Here is a 20000-nt window from a genome sequence, read left to right on the forward strand (position 1 = left end):
AAAAAGTGTCACAAAACAGCAGATCTTCACGAAAATGTGCTATCTTTTTTATATCACATTCGCATAACTTAAAAAGAATGTACAATAAAGGAGCTCCTAAAAGGTGTCACAAAACAGCAAATCTTCGCGAAAATGCGCTTTTTGATATGTTTATATATAATGTTGTTATAATGTTGTAAATACCTCTAAATTTTAAATATCTAAATAAAATTTTTAATACCTAAAATTTTTAAATATCAATAAAATTTTTACCGTATTATGAAATAAATACGAAATAGGTGTATTTATAAGTCTGACACATTTTAATCTTGTTTTAAAAAACATTTTGATGTAACAAATAAAGATATTTGTTTTTAATATTTCAGAATGATATGAAGCATGAAACTGGGAAATAGGGTTTTTTTCCCTTTTTTCATACATATGGAAAGAGGGGATTATTAGCATCGTTAGTTACCTGTAAAGAGGTCTTTGGAAATATCGATAATATCACCCATCCTTGCCTTCAAATATAAAACGGATTCTATTTAATAATAATTTGTATGAAAGGACGAATTTAAATTACAGTAATCACAATGATATAGCAAAAGCCGTAAGCACATTTTTCTTTATTTGCAGATATCTTGAAGATGAAGTTTTGTATTAAATATAAACTCGAGTTTTCGAGTTACTTAACTGTGCATTATTTTAATTCAAGAACCAATTAATGAATAATGCTGTTTAATATAAAATAATTATTTTTTAAAATTTATCATTAATTAATCCTATGTGATCATTTTGCATTAGTTTAAAGCATAATTTCTAAAAAAAAAAAGAAAGTGCGGTTGATTTTAAAGCAATTGCATGGATGTATTTCAGGTCGCCCCAAACCTTATGTGATATGGAGGAAAGGCCATAATATTCTCCAGGGTAAAATAATTATGGATGAAGTTGGGAGCGTGAAGAATGAACTTATATTTGAGCGTTTAAGAAGAGAAGATTTATTAAGTGTTCTCATCTGTCAAGCCCACAATAACAACGCCACAGCGGCCGTTTATGCTTCTGTGACAATAGACATGAACTGTGAGTATGTGAGTAGGCTGGAATATTTTGTAAAAGACGATAATTAATGAACAAAAATTTCATTAAAATGAATTAAAGAAAAATAATTTATGTTTTTATTTTATTTGTGTGTATTAAGGTAGCATTATTATGTATATGCATTATTTATACTTATTTTTAAACTATATAAGATAAATGAAAGATGTTGGACATTACTTCATGTTTTAGTAAGGCAGGATATATTTCCTTTTCACATAATGAAGCAGTAATACATATTCCATTTTTTTTACAGATGCGAATTTGAAATCAAATAGATGCGTTCTAATAATAAACTTCAATAATCTGACATCACAACATTACTTTTTTAATTTCAAAAATTGATTAAAGCATAAACATGATCTTCTGATAATTATTGCAATTACCTATAACAGAAATGCCCATGCAATAACTGTAGTGAAATGGGCTTTCTATTTAAATGCCATCTCTTTTAATTGCTATATTACTTTTATTAAATGCCGAGAGAACTCTGAGTCGAGGAAATTGTATTAGCGCTAAAAGCCGAATGGAAAAATGAATGCGTTTCAGTAATTATGATACGTACTGTGTACTTATACCTAAGAGAAAATATGTTACTATTCTAAATGAGTAGAAAAGAGATATTCATAATTATAGGATGAAGTATACTCTACACCAGAGGTTCTCAACCGCTGGTACGTAAGAGGAAAATAGGTTGTATGCAAAAGAAGCAAAGTAATTTTAACTATTAAATTTAAAAATTAAATCCCCAATATCTTGATTGAGTCTTTTCTCTAACAGTCGTAAATTTATGCGATCTATGAGCTTTCTTCAAGAGTGGTGGTGGTAGTAGTACATTGTAGTGGCGGTACTAAAGGTTTTCAAATTTTGTTTAGATGGGTATGTTTTAGTCAAAAGGTTGAGAACCGCTGCTGCTCTACACGATTATTATAAATGCAGTTCAGTTGCTTTGGGTTCAGTGAAGAGGATATAAAATCGATCTTTTAATCGCTCGATCCCAAATTATCTAAATTTAAATGCTCGATAACGAGATAGTTAATTTCACAATACATCTGCAACAGGTTTTAATCCAGGACACTTTTAGGTAATAAAATGTGAGAGGAAAACAACTAATAATATTTTTAATGTTTAAAAATAAGAGATCTGTAGTTCATAGATTTTACATCTATGTTCTGTATTGTGCAACAGAGGATTATTTTTTAATTTGACTGAATCTAAGGAACAATTTTTAGCTTCGAGTGCAGAGAAACAGTTGTTTGTCTTATTTTATTTATCAAGATAAGCGTAATTCCTAGGAATAGAACTGAAAATGTGGGATATTTCGTGCATTTTTGCATGAGAATCTGTTGTTTGCGTTTGAGTAGTGTAAGGGGAAGATCACAAAAAGGAAATGCTTTCTTTCATAATTATATTAAAAAGATAATAACTAAATTATTGTCATGTTAATATTTAAATTTAAATAGCAGTAAAATTCCAGTATAGAATATAAGTAATGATTTAAAAATCAAGTCTGAAACAAGTAGTATATTAAACTCACGTTTTGCTAGTACTTTGTGCTACTATTTTACTATCTGTATAAGACTTTCAAAAAATTCGATTTACTATTAACATTCACATTTTATATTTACCCAAGTATTTTAGAAGAAGGGGAAGTTAGTGCGTTTGAGGCGTTACATATTGTAAATTCAGTAGATGTTTAAAACATTTTATTACACTTTGTGTAGGCTGTATCTCATTTTATATTTTTTTATGATCACTATCGAATGTACTTTATGAAAGTCCTCTTTATTTTTATTTTTCGAAATAATGTTTCGTATTTCGTCTTAAATGCATGAATATATTTTACTATTCCGAAGAAATAAACATATCTAAATTATAAAGTTTTTTTTTTTTTTTTTTTTTTTTTTTGGAAGGTAGCATTTCCTATACGTATTTTAAATACTAACAAATGTAATTTATCAAGTAGTCTATAATTTTTACATTAAAGTATTTTGCAATGGTATTTTATCCATTTTAATATATTCCTTATGCGGAATTTCAATTCTTTATTGGTCTACAACATGTTTTACATAATTTATAAATATATAATATAATAAGTTTTTTGAGGAAACTTTTCTAAAAATTAGATTTATTTCTTTCTGAATTCTGTTCTTCATAAACTGGGAAAGAAAACAAATTACATTTCACACAAAGAAATGCGTTTTACTTATTTCTGTCCTTTTGTTTCGTGAAATGAAAGGAGATAAAGCTCCATGTTTTTCTAGGAAAAGTCATAAATCTCTTAAAAATCATCTTCAAAGCTTAAATTTTATTTGGAAACGTGAGATTAAAGAACAACGTTGAATTAAAATTATATTCGTAATAACATCACTCCCTTTTGCAGAGTAAAAACCCAATTTCGGAAGCTGAAGTGTTTAAATTGTGAGATATTGTTACAATATATAAAGTTGTTTCATAATTAAAATTAAAATTGTTCATAAAAGTGAATGATTGAATATGCTTGATTGATTATTTGCGAATCATTTATTATTGACTTAATTATACCGCATTTTTATGCATTGATTTTAAACTTGGTTAACTTGACAGCTGAAGATAAAAGTTTTCCTTGCATATTTTCGAGACAAAATATCGTGGAGAATGCGAGTAAACTTCCATTTTTGGAGCAATCGAAAAATATAGGAATATATATATAATCTAAATAGTTATAATATTTAAAATCCATCCCATATGCAATATGGAATAAATCATATGCGAAAATCAAAAACCAGAAGCACTGTGGCAAATTACAAGAAAAAGGATGCAAAACATGCCAAAACCAAAAATGAACTAAGAACTTTACATCTTTCACTGCATCTTCATCAGGAGGGTGGTTCAGTGAAAGCAGTTGATAAATCAGCCTATTTTTGAATCAGTAAAGAAACAAATTAAAGTTTAAAGCTTAAAAAACAATCAAAGTAATGCATGTCTCTATCAGGCTAGCGCCTACAGTCTAAAGTAAGCAATGTAAAAGTTTGCAAACATATAGCATTAAAACCATAAACAAATGTAAAGAAACATAAAAATGTCATTTTGAATCGAATGACTCATCAAACAAAACATGGAAATATAAGCAATCCAATATATATGTAAATTTTCAAATTAAAGGTTTAGTTTTTAAAATCTGTAGCATTAAAGTAGCAAAAGTTTTAAAATAAAAGAAACATATATATTCGAGCTTTTTAGCAAAATACTGTTACTACGCCCAAAATGTTCTGAGTAAGGAATTTTAGTTAACTATGAATTTTATGAACTTTAAACTGATTGAAAGTAATAAAAAAATTAGAAAAAGCTTCTGTTTGTGGAGTAAAAATGAATAGTTTGTAAAAGTAAAAAAATCATGGAATTACCTGTATTGTAAATCCTGAAAGACTTTCTTGCAGTTTGTCAAGTGTTTATAATTTTTTTTTTCTTTTGCATATGGTTTATTCCGAAATGAATGCGGAGTAAATTTTTAACGTGTTATTTATTTTACATAATTACCAACAATTGCTGCTATTTTCAGGGCGCAACTGGATTAGGGTTTGAACAGCTTTTTACTTTTTGTTTATTCATGTATAGCTATATGTATATATACACACATTCATTTATATCTATATGTATGTAAAACAAATACATACATACATATATATATATATACATGGTAATTCTAAATTGTTTTTACAAATTAAGGGATACAAACTTGATAACATAGTACCCATCCAGACGAGCAATAATTACCATAGAAAATAGGATCGCACTCCATTCTGAGAGGCAGAAAAGAGGAAAGAAGAAACGTATCGAAGAAGAACAAAGAGACTACCTCATACGATTATCAATAATTAACTGTATGCAAATTCGCACTGAGATGAAGCATACTTTTGCTCTTAGTTGGCACCGGAGAAAGCCAATTAGAGCAAACCGATGTCTTTGTAAACGGCACAACAACATAGCTTCAAGCTACCTTGATAACATCGTCCGAAACGTTTCGTGAATGCTATGGCGGAGTACACGTACGAGGAATTGGCAGATTATCATCTCACATGCGGTGAAGCAAAGGGAACGGACGCGAGGCACGAAGATTGTACGAACGGTTGTTTCTCAACTCGTCGGATTCCAAGTCATCCAACCTTTTCCAGTGTTGATCGAAGTCTGCGAGAACCCTATTCTTTTTCCATCTCAAAAAGCAATGAAGAAGGTTCGCGAAATGCACGAACACCAGAAATGGACGAGCAAGTTTTGACTAGATTTGAAGCAGCTCCATTCACAAGTACGAGAGCGGTGGCATACGAAATGGGTATTTCTCAGCTAATGGTGTGGCGTAATTTACACGAGGAATGCATGCACCCCTAACACGTGCAAAAAAGTGCAGTCCTTGAACATATATAATTATCCGTGCCGGGCAGACTTTGTGCAGTGAATGCTTGGAAGGAGGAATAATGATTCACGACTTTCTGCATTAATATTATTTAGTGATGAGGCAACATTCAGTAGAGAAGGCATTTTGAACGTGCACTATCAAACGTTTGGTTTGACAGCAATCCCCATTGCATTATCCCTCATTAACACCAGCAGAAAATTTCCGTGAACGTCTGAGCAGATATCCTAGGTTATTACTTGGTAGGCCATTACATCATGCCAGACCGTTTGACTGGCGCAACATAGCGTATCTTCTTGGGACAGGTGCTTCCCAGTTTATTGCAGCCTGTTGCGCTCCCATCCAGAGAGACATGTGGCTTAAGCATGATGGAGCCCCAGCACATTTTTCCGTCAAGGTCAGTAACTTTTTGAATGCCACATATTCCGCACAATGGATCGGACGTGGTGGACCTGTGGCTTGGCCACCATGCTCAACGGACCTCAACCCACTGGATGTTATCTTCCGGGAGGCCAGAAGTGTACGAAAACCGTGTGGAACCTGAAGATCTGGTGGAGAGAATCGTTGTTGCCCCAGATAAAATTAACACGACACCGGGGATCTTCGAGAGGATGCGCCAGTCGTTCCTTCGCTGATGTCAACTGTGCAACGACACGCGTGGTCAGCATTTTGAGCACTTTCTGCGAGTTTTTCACTAAACAATAAATCAGATTGTTTAACTTTTGATTTCGTTTATTCTCTTTCCCAACACGGTTTTAAGTTCAGGTTGGAAATCTGATATTCCTCTTTTCTGCTTGCCAGAGTGGAACGCGACCCTATGTTCTATGGTAATTATTGCTTGTCTGGATGGGTACTATCACACCTCTTAATTTGTAAAAACAATTTAGAATCACCCTATATATATATGTATATGTATATCTGTATGCATATATATATATATATATATATATATCAATTCAAAGATAATTAAAATAGCTACTTTTTCAATATTTAATTTTTTTTTTTTTTTTTTTTTTTTTTTTTTGTATTTTTGGGATTAAAGATTTTTATGAGCAGATTTTTAAACAAATTGTTGAAATAGTTTAAATTATTTAATATACTAATTTAAATTCTAAAAAAATTCTTTGATATTTTTAAATTGGTGTTCCTTGGATATGGAAAGTTTTCTTATAATACACTGGTGTGCAAAAATTAAGGACGAAGTCGAAAAATTAGCATATCAGCTGAACGAAGAGGCAGAGCAGACAGAAAGACCAATCAGGAGATTAAGTAAGGTGATGTACGGTAGCACATGCGCAGAGATGCAGGTAGACGTAATGGGAGAGTGTCTGAGTAGTATAAAGCATGTTGTCGGTGTAAGATCAGTATTTCTGGCAAAGAGATTGCACGCCGTATAGCAGTTAAAATCACACCGAGTTGCTGCCTCAGCGAGAAATGGCGAATAATCAATCTGTTAGACGACATCTGGATGCTTTTACCCGAGGTCGAATCATTGGAAAGTTGGAGGAAGGCCGCAGTGTGACAAGTGTGGCTGCAGAGTTCGGAATTGCTCACAGCATCGTTTCACGACTTTGGAGACAATTTCAAACTACAGGAACAGCTATCCGGGGGGCGTAATGGCAGACCGCACATTGAGTTGAACAGTGTTAAGCGAATTTCGCTTACTGCGCATGCTTGATGGTGTACCTTTGGCGCGGGGAGAAATATTGGCGACTAACCAACCCTACGTTAGCTTATTCGTGATCTCCATGGCTGTCGAGTGATGGTTAAAACTGCAATGTTGTGGAACTTTGCTTATTATTTATTTTAACGTCCATACCAATTACACTTGCTTATTTTTCTAATATATGTTTCATTTTAATTTGTCAATAACAGTGCATTTAATATTTGTTAACATATGTTCGTAATAATTCGTTATTAAAATGTAATTTGTTTACATGTCATAATTCAGTAATTGTAAACTGGAGTATCTCGCTTAGTTTGTTAGCGTACATTCGCGCTTTTATTTTCTCATTTCAAAGAATTTAATAACTAGCATTAAGGAATTGTAAAATTTCTTCAGTGTTATTTGCAAGCACTTGTTATATTCCTCGGAGTTTCTTTATGTATGTACGAACGGAACGTATGTTAAATCCTGAATTGTTTTTATTGCTTAAAAGTATAATGAATAAATTTTCAACTAATATATCCTCAATTTCAGTCTCTTTCTGAACGAAAATTTGTACAGTTCCAGAGGAATGTGCAGAATTTCATAAGTATATTTTACATTTTGAATGTAAACACTGTTTCACATTACTTCGTAATAATTTCAGCTTTCTAGTTGTTTGAGCAGTACAGCAAAAAATAGTATTTTAACACAGTAATTAATTTACATTTTACTCTACGAGGATTTAAACGCAAGATTTGTTTAAAATTAGATGGCGATACATCTACCATATACCGTATTTATCTTCTTTTCAAATCGCGCCAACATAGTAATTACGCCAAATTGTTTTCTGGGCATGCGCAGTAGGCGACATTCGTTTAACACTGTTCAACTCAATGTGCGGTCTGCCAATACGCATCCGGGAGTTTAGTAGTGGTCGTCCACGAGGAACCACACCCGCAGATGACCGGTATATTGCCTTACAGGCCAGAAGAAACAGGCGGCAGACAGCGGGAGAAATCGCTAGACACACGACACAGGCGACTGGACGACCGATATCGCGTTTTACCGTGACCAGAAGACTGCACGGTGGTGGTCTGTTTGCACGACGCCCTGTACGGTGTGTACCTCTAACGCCTGCCCATCGGAGAAGGCGTTCTCTGTGGTGCCGGGAACACCGGAATTGGAGAGACAATGAATGGGGACGAGTACTCTTTACAGATGAGAGCAGATTCAGTCTGAGTAGCGATTCTCATCGCATACTCATCTGGAGAGAGCGGGGAAGCCGCAATCATCCCTCGAACAGCATTGAAAGGGACAGGTATGGAGGTGGCGGTGTTCTCGTTTGGGGAGGCATCATGCTTGGTAGTCGTACAAACTTTCACATCTTCGACGCAGGTTCAGTCAACGGGACCCGTTATTGTAACGATATTCTTCTTCCATATGTGCGTCTTTTTAGAGGCGCTATGAGTCCGCAGTTCCTTTTCATGGACGACAATGCACCATGTCATCGCACAGTAGCTGCCGAACAGCTCTTAGAGAGTGAGGATATTGAACGTATGGATTGGCCGGCACGATCTCCGGATCTCAATCCCATCGAGCATGTATGTGATTTTCTAGGCAGACGCTTGACAGCTCGTACCTTACCACCAGTAACGATTCCGGAGCGCCGATTGGCGCTGCAAGACGAATGTGCAGCAATGCCTCAACAGCTCATTGGCACCCTCATTCTCAGCATGGGCAGACGCTGTGAAACCTGCCTAGCAGTCAGGGGAGATCATATCCCCTATTAGAGACCGGATGTTTCTTGCTGGACACCCATCACAGGGATGTTTCGGCCTTCAGACGCATTGCGTTCCATGCTACTTTTTCAATAAAGCTTCTTTTTATCCCTATGATTTCTCTTTTAGTATGTATTGCTTACATTACTCATGTCCTTACGTATTGATGATCTTACGGTATTAAATGTGTTGATTTGGAAAGCTTTTGTGCAAAGTTGTATTGAAAAAACCGTCTCGTCCTTAATTTTTGCACACCAGGGTAAATGGTTACATGGAAAGTTTTCTTATTAGGACCTATTATTATATATATGCATTATATTTTCAACATTTCAGCGCCATTAAGCTAAGCTAAGTGAAAATATGATATTTATTTTGGGGCATATGATTAAAAACATAAAACTATCAGATGTTATAATTGGCTGTGATTATAGCTCGCGTATGTAAATAAATGTATTAAGAGATATTTGACACTCATTTTCTTGAGAACACATATCCTTTGTGTTCAAGCAATTTCATCCTGCTTGCATTAAGCATGCGTAGCTTTCAATTAACTTCATTTAAAATAGATGGAAAAGAGCTTAAACTATAGTACAATAACTGAAAATGTTAGTTGCTATTATAAAATTACAATTGGGAATATTTTTACAGCGAAAGAAACTTTAAACCCCTCTGTCTCAAAATGTGTTTCGCTCAACTTGTTTCAAAAACTTTTCATTGTAAATTTATGAGATTACGGCCATAGGATCATTCACTTTACTTCAAAATGAAGCACCATCATATTACTTCAGAATGATTTTTATCATAATCTGATGCATGCTTTTACAATATATCAAAATACAGCGCGAATTGGAATTTAATATGTCTTCCGTCAAAAAACACTAAACGTCTGAAATGACTAAAGTGATTAATTGATATTTATTCCGAAACAAATTTCTGCATAAAAAATGAACACATTTAGGAGGATACCATTTTCGTGCAATTTGTCATTTATTGCTGTGTTTATCACCTGTACAAGTATTCAAAATATTAATAATTTAAAATGCAAGTATTCAGTTAATGGGGGGGGGGTATTTTGGGTATTTTAGAGAGTATTGAAAAGGTTACACAGAATCAATAAATGGTCAAAAAAATGATTTTTCGAATCACAATTTCTTATGATGCCTTAAGAGTTTAATTATTTTTAAAACATAAAGGTATGAATATTTCTAGAACTAACCTAAAAATTTGTGCTTAAAAATAAAACTTGTTTTCATGAACTCTTATTTACCAGCTCTTGGTTAACGGTCCTATTCGTTTCTGCTAATTTTATTCCATAAAATATATTTTCTCTAAAAAATCAAGAATATAGTATTCATCATTGTTTGCAATGGATAACATTTGTTCAGTTGATAACATTTGCGCTTTATTTTCAGTGAAGCCAACGAGCGTTCAGATCACAATGGCACCTGGTGTCCTGAAAGTTGGTGACAACTTAGAAGTAAACTGTCAGAGTGAAGGCTCCAAACCTCCTGCTGTGATATATTGGACTAAAGGAGCAGAGAATGTCACACTTTTGGCCATACATAATGTTTATGGCAGCATATCAGTGAGCAGTCTCAGTTTCATAGTATCAGCTGATGATAATGCCAGAAAGCTGACATGCAAAGCTCAAAACCCACATCTTCCAGACAGTGCCTTAAAAGACAGCCTCATTCTCAATGTCCAATGTGAGTAATTACTTTCCAGAAATATGTAATTAAAACTTTGATAATGTATATTATTTAAAAGCGTTATTTTTATTAATAGGGATTTTCACTGAATAAAAGTGATTAAATTCATTATTTTCGGAAAATATACAAATTAAGAAATGCTTTCTAACACTGTTCAAATGGTGTCTTTAAAAATATGTATCTGAATTCAATTCAGAAAATTACTCGTACTACAGAAAATTCCTGTAAATTTACGGTTTAAATACCTTCGCCACCTTCATCTAATTTTCAAAGTAGTTTAAATTTTTGAAGACATACCGTTGAGACATACTTAATCTTTTTAAGAATGAACTGCATTCAACTAGAGTTAATTCATTAATAACGGGTATGAAACGTTCACAAATACAAGTATAGGAACTGGGAGACCGCATTAAAAGTTAGATTTCGTTAGTTCTCAATTTTTTTTTTTTTTTTATTTATTTTTATTTTTTTTTATTTTTTTTTTTTTTATTTTTTTTTTTAAATTTGACATTGCTAAGACATGAATATTTTCGTCCTTTAAAACATTTTCTTCTGTTTCTACTTCCTCTTAGGGAGAAAACTGATGCAGAAACAGATATTGCTGAAGCCGTAACTAACTAAATATCAACCTGAAAATAAACTCTTAAGAATTTAGTTAATTTCTATATTTTTTTGTGATCGTATAAGTGAAATTATGTGCATTGCGTTGTGTAAATGCATCAGGGACCGTGCCGTGAGAGGATCGTATAAACAAGATGTAAAATCAATATACATATAAGAAAACACATAAATAGATATAAAGAAAACATAAGAAATAGGGTTCCAGATTAAAATACAAGTTTATTCAAATTCCTCAACAATTAAAATTAAATTTCACATCCTAGGTAACTGATATTCAATTTTCTTATTTTAGTTACACATGTGAATTCTTCAATTTATATCATTTTCAGATATAAATCAATGATTTGCAAATCTACTTTATGACTCAATTTAATTTGAACTACTGCTGTAATTTCTAAGATGTTAAAAAAAACACATTATCTGAAATTCAACATCTACACTATGGATAATTTCACAAAAACAAACTATATTTTTACACCACAGTTACTTATCAAGAATTTCCAGTTTGTTTCGGTAAATTAAGAAGGGAAAAAAGTGGAACAATTTTTAGCCATTTAGAATAAAGTTAAAGATTCAATGTTAGTTTTAAAATTCCAAGGAAGTTTCTGGAACTTCACTTAAAATTCATACGAATACATCAAACGTAGAAAAGGACTTATCTTAGGTATCTTGAAGTGGAGAACTCGTATCTTAATTCTATGCTTTCGACGAACGGCACTGCCCCTCGGTTACAAGTCGAAGTCCAGAGGACATCGTCTTGCCTTGGCATAGTTCATTCTCGCTTTTTGGCGAAACACGCGGCCGGGTAACTGGTTTCCACAGACGAAACGTTTTCACTCTGGAAGGCAAGAGAGCCACTTGCCCAGCATGGCTGTTCGCATAGACTCTCAGCTCCAAAAGGAAAATCGTAGACTATGAAGCTAGGTATTATTTTTAGAGAACGAACGCTGAGGCAGATTTTTCTTCAGTCCAAGCTAACCTAATTCCTTCCGTTTTAAAATCGAAGTTCAGAGGACATCGTCCTTGGTTTTGCCGATACATGTATAGAGCAAAGTCTCTGTTAATTTTTTTTCATTCACTCAACAGTTTTTTTTCTTTCTCCCTCGCATTTTTGCGAAAACCGCGGCCGGTTAGTATAACTGACGTTCCCCGCCGTAGGCACAACTGGAAGACGAACTACCTTTCTTTATTCATCACCAGAACTCCAAGTACAGTATTTCACCGTCGGAAAGTCAGTCCAAAAGTGATTCAAACGCGAATTCTTCTCGTCTCCTTCACAAACATGGGCTCCCACAATGCCTTCATTTATCGTCCCCTTAATTTGGACAAAATTTGCGTTTCTTTCCCCGAATGAAGAAATTAGGTTGATCACGCATGCGCGCCCCTCTTTACTTAGCCAATGACCTGACCGCCGATTGCCAAAACCAGAATGACTTACATTGAAAATTAAGTGGCAACCTCTGACACCTCTGTCACGTACTTCCTATCCTAAAGGTCAATTGCACAAAAGAAATTTCTTCTAGAACATTCTAAAGGACAAAACAACCCGCGAAGTCATAACTTAGCAAAATCACCTCCCTTCCCTGCTTCTTTTCACAATGAATCAAAGCTTGGCCAAAAATTGCAAATAAAAGGAAAATAAATAATATTCTTTGAAACTAAATAATATTCTTAGAAGCATCTGTTTTTCCTCGAAATTAAAGCATTAAAATAAATAATTCAGAATCAAATAAAATTAAGATTTTCTTAAATCCGAAAATAATTCACCTAGTTTTTTTTATAACGCGATCAGACAATTATCTACGCAACAATTTTTGTAGTTTATATATATATATATATGCCCCCATAACACAAGACATCCTCAGGATATCCTATTTAAGTCGCAATGTCCCGGGAAGCAGTTAGGATATCCTGAGGATGTTGTTTCTCAGATATCCTGAGGACTTCTTAAGTCAACATCCTGAGGATATCCTATTCAAGTCTCAATGTCCCGGGATATATGAAGATCCTTTCAGGATGTTGATTTTCAGATATCCTGAGGACTTCGTAAATCAACATCTTAAGGATGTCCTGTTCAAGTCGTAATGTCCCGGGATATATGTAGATCTCCTGAGGATGTTGTTTCTCAGATATCTTCAGTACTTACTTTTTATGGAAGCTCATATCTGAAAATATTAAACTAACCTTGTACCACACGCACTCATGTTATAAGAATCGAAATCTTACTTTATGGATTACCAATTCTGCATAAGAAAATTTAATTGTTATGCTTACACTGGATTTCGTCTTGTATATGTTGGCTGTAAGTATTAAGTAATAATATTTTTAAATGTTTGTTGTTGTTTCATAGTGCCTATTGATCAGAGAACTTTCTTACAAATTATAGGCACGTGTTTTCATTCGTTTTGAGTTTCATATTGAAAGTGTGTTTACGATTAAATTCTAATTGCAACATAATATATTTTGTAAACATTATTTTAGATACTTTTCTAATATCTTTGAACACAAATATTATTTACGTTACAGGTTAACTCAGAAAATCTTTTACGAAGACATTTATCCTATGAACAGATAAGGCATGGATGCACATCCATGCCTTATATGGCATTCGAACTTGAGACCTTCTGTACGGCAATCAGTCACTTGTGTACCCTTCTCTGAGGCACTAATCAGAAATATCAAGTTATAAAAGTATTCTATTAAATTCATCGATAGTTCTTAGCATAGAAATAACTATACTTTGAAACTGCAAAAGAAAAAAATACTTTTTTATCTGTCACACTATTACATTAGTAATGAATGATGTTTAGTGCTGTGCAGTAATAAGTAACAATATTTTTTTTTTTTTTTAACAAGCGAAATTTTAGTTTACAGACGCAGTTAAAAACTAGTCTGTACGAGGTGTAACTTGCTTTAATTTGAATTTATAAACAGAAGAATAATTTTATTGGGCTAAAAAATTCATTGCAGTTTCTTTGTTCATTTTCTGGTAAGTCCTTTAATAATGAGAATTAGTCTTTCAAAGCGACTGAGGTAAGAAGTAACTTATTTTTTACCTCTCTGTAATAGGAAAATAAGGTTTCAGAATGCCAAGAACTAACATTAAGTTCTTACTCCCCTCAAACCTCACTTTGCTACCTCTTTAACCATACAAATATTTGGTCTTTGCTAAACAAAGCGCGAAAAAAATATATCCAGCGCTCTGCAGTCTTATACGTTATGCCGACAATGCTACATGACTCCTCATAATTTAACAATAATTGCTGTTTTATTAATTTATTTGTAACATCCAGAAAATGCAGTAAACACGTTTCTTCAAGGTATATAACACAAAGTTAAATGTTGTTATGAAAACTCAAAATTAGATAACGGATTAAATAGATGTTCAAACTTTAAATTAAAATGATTTAATTTTTAAATTAAACGCGTTCTTTAAACTCAGCAGTTTTATTACTTTATTTTATACTATAAATAACAATTGAAGTTGAAAATCTTAAAGTTTTGATCATCATTATCATTGTTCGCAAAACTGCTTCTCAAATTTTCTTTGCTTTTGAGAAACCGAGCTCCGCTCAGAATGTAACACCTCTGAGCACTTTTTCTGTAGCCGATGCCCCAAGAAGATTTCTCTTTTGTTAACATGGCAGATTTATGTGTCAGACCTTCCCTTCTTTTGTATCCCCCTACAAGGGAAACATCCCTTCACAACAGAGGACGTAGAACGCCCCCAACGGTTTTAATTGCTCCGTAATTGTGATATCCTTGAAGAACCCCACAAAGTGGAAAATACACGTACTTACTTTCTGATTTCCAGAATTCAGCTATTCTGCTAAACGTTAATAGCCGTCGTTCCAAATTCTCTTTCAGTTACAAAGTGACTTGCTGACGCTTGCAAGCGTTACATTGACAGAGTGTGAAAAGTAAGTTTCTAAATGCTTCCTTTATTCTACAAAAATGATCAGAACTAAAAAAAAAATTATCTCAGATATCTAAAAGACGGATTTACAGCAGAATAAATCAACGTATATTATCGGATTCGTCAGAAGATGAAGTAGTATTTAATAATGAAAAAGGACTGTGTCGAATTTTCGCGCTAGCAAATATTCTTTAAGTTCCATTTCAAACTGTGATTCGAAATATGAACTTTTATGTCTCAAGAAGAACTGACTGATGACGATTACCAAAACGATTATCCCATTTTAAGGAATATTCCAAATATAGGACTAATAAATATTCCGTTAGATATTATGTTCCTTGTGTGCTTAGGAGTAGTACAAAAAATTATTACTATTAGCATAGGCGGAGGCACCTTACAAGCATGATTACCACATAAAAATGTTTAACTATTTTTTTTTTTTAATGACCAGTTTTTAAAGCCTTATGTACCAATTGAATTTGCAAGAAAACCAAGGAACCAACTCTAAAAGAATTGAAACATTGGAAAGCTACAGAATACCGTCAATTTTTACTGTACACTAGCACACTTATTTTTTTTTTAATTTAACAAAAAGCTACATAATAATTTTTTACTACTTCATATTTCGATTAGAGTCTTATGCAAAATACAGAATCAGACGGCAATTGATGAATACGCACAGTCTCTATGAAAACGCTTCGTAGTAAATTTTGGGCTTTATTAGGAAAAACAGTATATTGCTCATAATGTTCACGGCCTACTGCATATTTGCGAAGATGTAAAAATGTTTGGGCCGTTAGATAATTACAGTGCATTTAAATTTGAAAGCTATATATCTTCTATAAAAAAATGATTAGAAAATCTTCCGCTCCATTACAGCAAATAGCAAGACGAACTCATGAACTGTTTAATCATATTGTAGCCATGAATAATGATTCAATCAACGTAACCGACTTAAGTTCAGAATTTCAAAATTTACACACATCTGGTCCACTACTTAAAGGTTATTGAATGCTTAATTTTATCACTGAATTTTGAATACAAATTTACTGAAGTCAGAACTGAATTTGTAGAATAATTTAATTATGAATATATCGAAGAATTCAGTTTTGGGCTATTGAATGGTTAAAAATGATCGAAAGATTTTTAATATTTTAAAGCAAAATTTTCTCTTATAATGTTGGATTATAATGTACGATGGAAAGCACATCCGAGGAATAACTAATACATGTATTAAGACATTAAGACCCGAAAATGCTTACAACTTTGCTTGTAAATAATCAGTGACTTTTAATAAAACTACGAAACAGAACTATTTAAATTACGCTACTAAATAATCAAGGATAACACCGCATAAAGACAGTTAAAGTGACAAGCTGTATGTTTAACAACGGATGTATAAATTATAGAATAAATCAATTTTAACTCCTGTCAGGGCAATGTAACATAACCCAATGGAATTGAGCTCGTCTTGCATGAATTAATGATCATACGCAATTTTTCGATCACATGACAGTAAATTTACAAACCTGATTAAATAACGTTTTGTATATAAGCCGAAATGTTGAAGACAGGGGTTGTTTCCACATTGCAGGAGATAAAAGAATCTTCGAAAAAACTAAAATACTGAAATTAATTTATGATGGATGTTTAAAATCTCTCTTAAATGAGTTTTGTATTCTAGAAAATCTCAGTTGCTATAGAAAATATTCATCTGTTATTTTAAACTTTCTAATTATTTTAGCAAATCATAAATCGTTAGTTAAAAGTTAATTAGTTAGAAATAAACTTCAGAAGTTCTAGAATATATAAATTCTTTGGAAAGGTGCTTTTTTAGGTAAAACGAATGAACTGCAAGAAAGAGATTTAAGTAACAGAAATTGTAGCCTAGTGTAAGGGCTTGATGATTAACGGCAGCAAAGAGGAATTATAGCATTGCATAAATAAATGTTCAGAGCTTTCATTTAGTCTGGAGTAGTGAATTCTCATTTTATTACTACGTGTTGAACTGTTTAATTCCATAAGGGATGAAAAATATTATTTGATAAATCTGATAGATTGGCAATAAATAATTCGATTCATCCTAAACATTGGCTAAACAATTATAAGATTTAAAATTAAAGTAACGTAAAAGAAAGTAAAATATATCAAAAGGAATTTTCTTATTTCCCCGACGTGCTGTCATGCTGCAAGTAATTAACAAAATCCAGCTAAGAATTAGAAAATGCTTCGTTCGGATCAGTCGCGGTTAGAGTATAACTGGCTTTTCACGCTTCTTGCTTCGAAAACTCAAATAATCTCTATAATGCAAATATATATTGTAGTGATTATTAAAGCATTAAAGTATGTAGTGAAATATAAAAAAATATACTGAAATATACAAAATTAATGTAGTGAAATGTATAAAAAGATTTCTGATGCTGTTTTAGTCATTTCTAGTAGTTAAAAGAAATTTAGAGGGGTGTTTAATAAGGAAGAAATTTAAATAATAATTTTCAAAACGATATCCAAGGGAATTGAATGTCATTATTCTGATAACTGTAGCACAGAAAGAATATCGTTTCTGTGCTTCCAGATCTGTTTCAGCCTAAAACTATATTAGCGCGCCAGCGCATTGTTTCATGAGACACCAGTAGTAAGCGCCCGTAACCGGGAGCCCAAAGGATGCCGCCATGAGGTAATAGAACAATGGTTGACGCAATGGGGGCGTGGCCTCCGCCATTTTGAATTTCCCCGGAAGTGACGACACCAGTGCCATCTTGGATCACGTGATAACCGGAAGTGATGTAGATGGATGGGATGACGTGATCGTGTTGAGTTCCGTTTTTATGGTGTGGCATCGAATATATATTTTTAGGTTTTGTGGCAACGAACTCTTGAACCACGTGTTTGGAATGACATCATCCATTTCTTGTTGGGACATGTTGTTTTACAAAATGGCGTCTGCCGTATCACACCTTTGTATGCCTCCGCTAAGGTGTATGGATACTTTTCTGTGAACAAATCAGATTCTTTGAAATATGACCTCACCGTTTCTTAACCAATCACCGTTCAGATGAAATAGAGTTCCTACCCGATATAAGGTTATCCCGAGCAACTTTCCTGCCTGTCGCCCTGAGTGTACGTACCTGCTTTTGCTTAGACAATCATTCTTCACTGCTTCGAATGGATCAGGCACGAAACCACAGAGAGGTGAGTAACTTTTTGAAATATACCATTTTTTAGATTTTTTAATCTTTAAAAATAGTTGAATTTGCAATATGTGCTTAATTTGTCTTTACTTTTTTTCAGGTGGAAAAACTATTTGAGAAAGAACCTATGCCTTTGAACGATAAAGTGTTGAACCATGAAGACCGCACCCTAGACGTTCCCAATGAATCAGCTAGCTCTTGTATCAAAAGAAAAGCAGAAGAAACATCCCATTTCGAGAAAAAAGTACGTATTTGCGAAAAGCTTATATATTAAAGTTGATATTGTATGTATCCCCATTTTTATGTGTTATATACTAACTGATTTAATTTTTTTTCAGCGCAAAGGACTCTTCACCGAAGAGGCTATTCCAGAGGAGCTCACTCACATGGGAGACAATGTCTTTGTGGGACCCAGCATTTACAAGGGAAAAGTGACTGTGCACATCCGAGAGTATGCCAAATATGGTAAAGTTTACTATCCGACAAGACGAGGAGTGAACTTTGAGCCGTGGTGTTTGAATGTTCTCGCAACCAACATGACAGTGGAAGAACCAGACCTGCTGACACTAAATCTGGAATTGCCCAAGAATTTTGTTGTCACGTATAAAGATTCCCACTTCACTCTGAAACAAATTTCTGCTCAAGGAAATGAAAAAAGTAGTCTCAGCATTACAACGACGCAGTGGGAATAACTGATGTCCAACTTTAGCCGTATTAGCGATATTGTCACCAACCTCGTTTATCAAAGCATGAACTTTTGTGAAGCCTACGAAAGCGTATCCGACGAACCTGTCAGAGAGGAAAATCTGCCCCAATCTTTTGACATTTCTATGGGAAGAGCGCGACTTCAAACCATTCTAAAGACGTCACTTGAAGAACTTCTTAATCAATAAGACGAACTGAAATATCACCAGCTGAAAGACTGTGAAGAACTTGTTCATAAAACAGAAACTGTGAATGCCATTGCTCTGAGATTCAATGCTGTTGACATCGCCAGACAATTTTATGGAAGCATTTGGGGTGAAGAACCCTATTTAATGTTAGTGAAACCTGCTCACTACATTACCAAGGACTTTTTAAAATCTGTGTGTTTAAACCATGTACTCGATGAAGTAAGAAACACATTTTGTACTACTAATGGTGTCTTAGGTATTGAATACTATGAATATTTGTAAAATAATTAGGATGCTCAATAAATGTTATTTTATTTTACAATGATCTCATGACTGTCTCCAGGTTCAGACCTTATTTAAAAGAATTAATCTGTAATGATTACTTACATAAATTTTAAAAAATATCTATTGAATACAAACCTATTGATTTTTATAGAATATACATATGATTGTTCTTAAACATATATATCATTACTTGTTCAACCTTTGAGATGTTAAGTAACATTCATTTTCTCTCTCTTGTTTTTTAGGCCTATTTTCTAAAATCTTTATATAGGTGAAACTAGGGTATTTTTTTCTGTTCTAGTTAAATTTATATAAATGAATATCTGTGTACGTTTAGATCATAACAACTGTTGCAATGAACGCTGCTCTGTCTCAGACCTATCGGGATCCACAGGTCCCCGCAAGTTTCGGGGGTGTTGCTGCTTTGCATCGTGCTTTAAAATGTCGCGTAAAAACAAAAGACATCCATAAATGGTTGCAAACCAAGGATTC

The 20000-nt window shown here is 33.5% G+C and overlaps 2 protein-coding genes across 4 annotated transcripts in view; both read left to right on the forward strand.

Annotated features, from left to right (window-relative positions):
• LOC118183273 (adhesion molecule nephrin-like) overlaps positions 1 to 20000 on the forward strand; it is a 714613-nt gene that overhangs the window by 465648 nt on the left and 228965 nt on the right. For all 3 annotated transcript variants that reach the window (XM_085818853.1, XM_085818851.1, XM_085818852.1), the window contains 2 exons: positions 856 to 1059; positions 10306 to 10599. In XM_085818853.1, the coding sequence (XP_085674979.1) occupies positions 856 to 1059; positions 10306 to 10599 (498 nt within the window). The remainder of the gene's footprint in view (positions 1 to 855; positions 1060 to 10305; positions 10600 to 20000) is intronic.
• Positions 16411 to 19518, forward strand: LOC118200235 (uncharacterized). The gene is made up of 2 exons (XM_035372176.2): positions 16411 to 18574; positions 18669 to 19518. The coding sequence occupies exons 1-2, from the start codon at positions 18458 to 18460 to the stop codon at positions 19020 to 19022; spliced, it is 471 nt and encodes a 156-aa protein (XP_035228067.2). The 5' UTR covers positions 16411 to 18457; the 3' UTR covers positions 19023 to 19518.

The sequence above is a fragment of the Stegodyphus dumicola genome, chromosome 6, assembly GCF_044657685.1.
Source record: "Stegodyphus dumicola isolate Sdum_Otavi_A_Nest chromosome 6, ASM4465768v1".
NCBI lineage: Eukaryota > Metazoa > Arthropoda > Arachnida > Araneae > Eresidae > Stegodyphus > Stegodyphus dumicola.